The sequence below is a fragment of the Cryptotermes secundus genome, unplaced genomic scaffold (assembly GCF_002891405.2).
Source record: "Cryptotermes secundus unplaced genomic scaffold, Csec_1.0 scaffold585, whole genome shotgun sequence".
NCBI lineage: Eukaryota > Metazoa > Arthropoda > Insecta > Blattodea > Kalotermitidae > Cryptotermes > Cryptotermes secundus.
The window spans coordinates 702,538-706,676 of record NW_019738966.1 but is presented as its reverse complement, the minus strand read 5'-3'; the positions used below and the strand labels follow the sequence as shown (position 1 = coordinate 706,676).

Genomic DNA, 4,139 nt, shown 5'->3' with positions numbered 1-4,139 from the left:
AGTTGGCCTGGGTTCTCTGCTTTCACTGAAGGGAATTCAGACAGCAGCCAGAGGCGATACACACATCGGCAAAATGGAAGTAAGTGTTGCCTGCTGAAAATTTCACGTGGTTTGGCTAATAGCTTTTTTTCCTTAACACCAGAATTGTAAATGTTTACATTTGTCTCACTGTTTCAATGGAAGCTTCACTTCACGTACTCACAATCCATTCATTACATCCGACATTGAAAAGAATACAAAATATGTTTCAAGAAGCTCTTCTAAATGAGCATTTTCGGGGAAAATAAAAACAGTTGACAACAGAGAGGCTATTGGTAGATCCATCTATCGGCAGGATTAGTACTGCCTGTAAACAGCGCATGCGCGTGCTTGTGGGCGAACTAAGTTAACACAATCTCACGTAGCATCGTTAGAATTTTGTTGTACAGAAACAGTTAATGGTTACGACGTGTAAAAACTATAAATTCGTTATGTTGACAGCAAATTTGTGTTCAGTCATGTAGTGGGTTCCCACGTCTACTGTTTATTACTTTTAACGACATAACCATTGTTTCCCATACAAAGCGATATACGTCAAGAAGAGATAAATCACAATATATGAATTTTGAACTTATCTAAATAGGAGAGAACTTTTTCAGACGTTAATAGTGGCTCAACTAGTCAACAAAATCCTCAGTTTTCGTGGAATACAAAAAGCAATTTCATTGTTAAGAGACGTTCTCCCTTGGAGCCTGTCCTCAGCCAGAAGAATCTAGTCAATATCTTCACACATTATGTCTTTGAGATCCATTTCAATGTTACCATACTATCACGTGATTGAGTGGCTACAGATGCGATACTACACTTCACAACTCTCTATCTCACACACACTAATGTTCTCGGTCTGTTACAGTCTCCATTAGCCGTTTCCAGGTAAAGGTTCCCAACATTCCTCAGCTTCTGTGCCAAGTCCTCTCGTCACAGACTCCCTTACAGTTCTCCCAGTGCTTCAACTGACTCCCAGGCTGACGGCCATTTCACACCAACCTCCTAGTCTTCTCTTCACAGACTTTCAACTGGCTGTGCTCAAAAGTCAAAGTCAAAGGTAATTTACGACTCATGGTTTAACGCCAGTCAATTCGTCTTGGTGTCAAGCCCCTTGAGACTCACGAACAGATATTTTTCTCAACAGAACCCTAGCGGCCATAGTTCTTATATACCACCCTTTCTCACGAGAGGATGGGTTTGTCTTATGAATATGCTTGGCTTTTGTCAAGTGTGCGGATCGCACATGTAGTATGTTACTGAAAAATTCTTGCTTTTGCACTGTATACAAGTTTTCTATCAGTACAGGTTTTACAGAGCAGATCATGCCTATCTTACGTACTGACTACGGTCAGAGTCAGAGTTACTTTACGACAAGTCAATGTCAAAGTAACATTGCGACTGACGGTCAGTCAGTCTGTCTGTCTTGGTATCGAGCCCCGGCTGGGGCTCATGACCACATGTTACTTTTTAAATGGAAATCTGATGTCCTGCTTATATAACCATTTTGCACGGACAGCGTAGAAAACACCGTTTCCAGCAGCTCCTCTATTGGTTCATGCGTATTCGTTGCTGCGATAACGGTTTTACTGAGCCGTTCCCTAGCAGCTGCCTTATATTCTTGCTTATTAAAATCTGTTGTCTAGTAGCGAATTTTGTTCGTTTTTTTCTCTCGAGGTCGTTGCCTAGAAACGGGTCTATACGCCACAATACATTATGTAGATTCTACCCATCTCATGCCCGTTTATTTTTTCACCGTCACACGAGAAAGCCGCAAAATACCTTCTAACTTTCGTTTTCCTTTTATAACCAAAAGAAATGCAGAGCAAAAAAATGAGAAAGCTGTATTAAATATATTTTAAGTCGTAAAAATATAGAGTATCCAGTTTTATAAAAATTCGTCTGACAATTTTTGGAAACTGGTGAAACCCCGATTTGGAACGAGGGGTTAAAATACAGCCCATACAACTTTTTAAGTCTTCTTCATCATCAAGTTTTTCTTTTCTTAAAGAGCGTCTACACATCAGCAGGAACGTATCATCTCCATCTTCAGGGTACAAAAATCCGCCAGTGAAGAAAGAGCGTGAGCAGGTGGTTACCAGACGTTCCTCCGAAACGTAGGCTTACACAAGATCTACATGGCGCCACATCCCAGAAGATGGCATTCTTCATAGTCGCCGCTGTGGGAACCTCAAATTCTACGTATTATAGCCCTTGTTTCGAAGATATGTCTTATTCGTTTCAGGTCAAATTCCTGCTGCTGTTAGCCGCGTGTCTGATAGGAGCTGCGGCCCAACTGACCACCAGTATTTGTTCCCAAGTGTGCAGGAACCCGAGGCAAGTCCTTTGTCCAGGACCGGCTACTGCCGCCGACTGCAAGGAAGGACAAATTTTCAAGAAGAATGGATCTTTTTGTAGCTGTTGTAATGCTTGCTATACTCATGTCGGTGAGTCAAATATTTTATTCCCGTTAAGAACAACGATGACCTCTTCTGTGGTCTAGTGGTCAGAGTTCCTTGGCTACAGACCCAGAGGTCCCGGGTTCAATTCCCGGCTTTACCAGATTTTCTGAAAAGTAGTGGGTCTGGAACGGGGTCCACTCAATCTCGTGAGGATAATTGAGGAGCTATTTCAAGAAAATAGCGTTTCCGGTCTAGAAAACCGAAATTAACGGCCGTGGGGATCCGTTGCGCTGACTACGTGACGCCCTCTATCTGCAAAAGTTAGCACTAACTTCGCCGACAAGCGGCGGTCGCTCGGTCGGTATAGTTCGCTTGCGGACTGCAGTCCACGGATTTTTTTTTTAAGAAGAGCGATCGTGAAAGAAGGGACAAACGAGAATACACAGTTTCATAGGCCACTTCATGAACATCGGTGGACAGCATCGCTTATTTTGAGAAGGAACATAAATTATATGTGAAAACAAAGACCTATAGATAAATACATAACTTAATGCTTATAATTTATTTTTCAGGAGCAAATAGGAGTTGTCTGGCCGTGCCTTCGAGAGGGATATATTACCAGTGTCCAGAAGGCTACATCTGCTCGTACAGAGAATATTGCGAGAAGGAATAATACGGCTCTGCTTAAAGGACGAAACATGAGTTATACATTTGTATATAGTTGTATACAGTAATATTTTATACAGTTGTGTGTATTTATATGCATATTAGCACTGCACTGCACTCAAATTAAAGTTATTCAAACATAAATTTGTATCACAGTTATTGTCCCAGAAACATTCATAAGCCCTATATATTTATTTTGTAGCTTATATTCCTTATTTCGGAAAAGAAATGGAGGCTTATGAGATCACTTGTATCTGTCTGTATCTGTATATCCTTGTGTCTGTGTATTCATTTGTGTCTATCAGCCCTAATTCTGGTCTAGAAAACCGAGAGTAACGGTTGTGGGGATCCGCTGCGCTGACCACGTGACACTCTCTATCCGCTAAAGTTGGCACTAACTTCGCCGACAAGTGGCAGTCGCTCGATCAGTATAGTTCGCTTGCGGAATACAGGCCACGGAGTATTTTTATCGGCCCTAATTTTTTAGGCGTATGAGATAACTTTCATGTCTGTGTGTCTGAGTGTCCCCCGTTTTTTCGTTACCTATGCAGTCCGTGTTTTATCAAAAGAAAAAAGGCGATTACTTCTTCCTAGAATTTCTTGTTACTCTCTTTAGTTGTACGCATGAGTGAGAGTGAGCGCCTTTGTACTGCACTTCAATTGGGCCTACATTTCCTCTAACATAACTCTGAAGAGAAGTTAACCTTGAGCAAAGCGCCTTGCGGACAAGAAATCTTGTGTCCTAAACGAAATCTTCCGTATGGTGACCTTTGTTTCCAGTTTATGTTGGAAAAAGAACTATGAACTTTCTAATGACGTCATAACGTCCGTACCATTGCCTAATGAATATTAGCCTTCATAGATCCTTTAGATATGCTATCCGTGTAACAGGCCGTGGAGGCCCATAGGATTGTGAGACGTCGAGGCTCCCACGTTTTATAGACAATCGGCTCACAGATGGCGGTAAGTTTATCGGCCTTACGCGCCGGCAGCCCTATACCCTCAGGAAGATTCTTAGTGTTCATTTCTGCTAGAGGCTGAGCCGAC

General features: G+C 42.0%; 1 protein-coding gene across 1 annotated transcript; it reads left to right on the top strand.

Annotated features, from left to right (window-relative positions):
* LOC111871499 lies at nt 1-3,236 on the top strand. The gene is made up of 3 exons (XM_023864659.2): nt 1-79; nt 2,270-2,471; nt 2,999-3,236. Exons 1-3 carry the CDS (start codon nt 74-76, stop codon nt 3,097-3,099), a joined length of 309 nt encoding a protein of 102 aa, XP_023720427.1. The 5' UTR covers nt 1-73; the 3' UTR covers nt 3,100-3,236.
* The last annotated feature ends 903 nt before the right edge of the window (nt 3,237-4,139 follow it).

Coding starts and splice junctions, on each gene's coding strand:
- LOC111871499 (XM_023864659.2), top strand. Junction 2,472..2,998: donor TGCTTGCTATACTCATGTCG/GTGAGTCAAATA, acceptor TTTATTTTTCAG/GAGCAAATAGGAGTTGTCTG.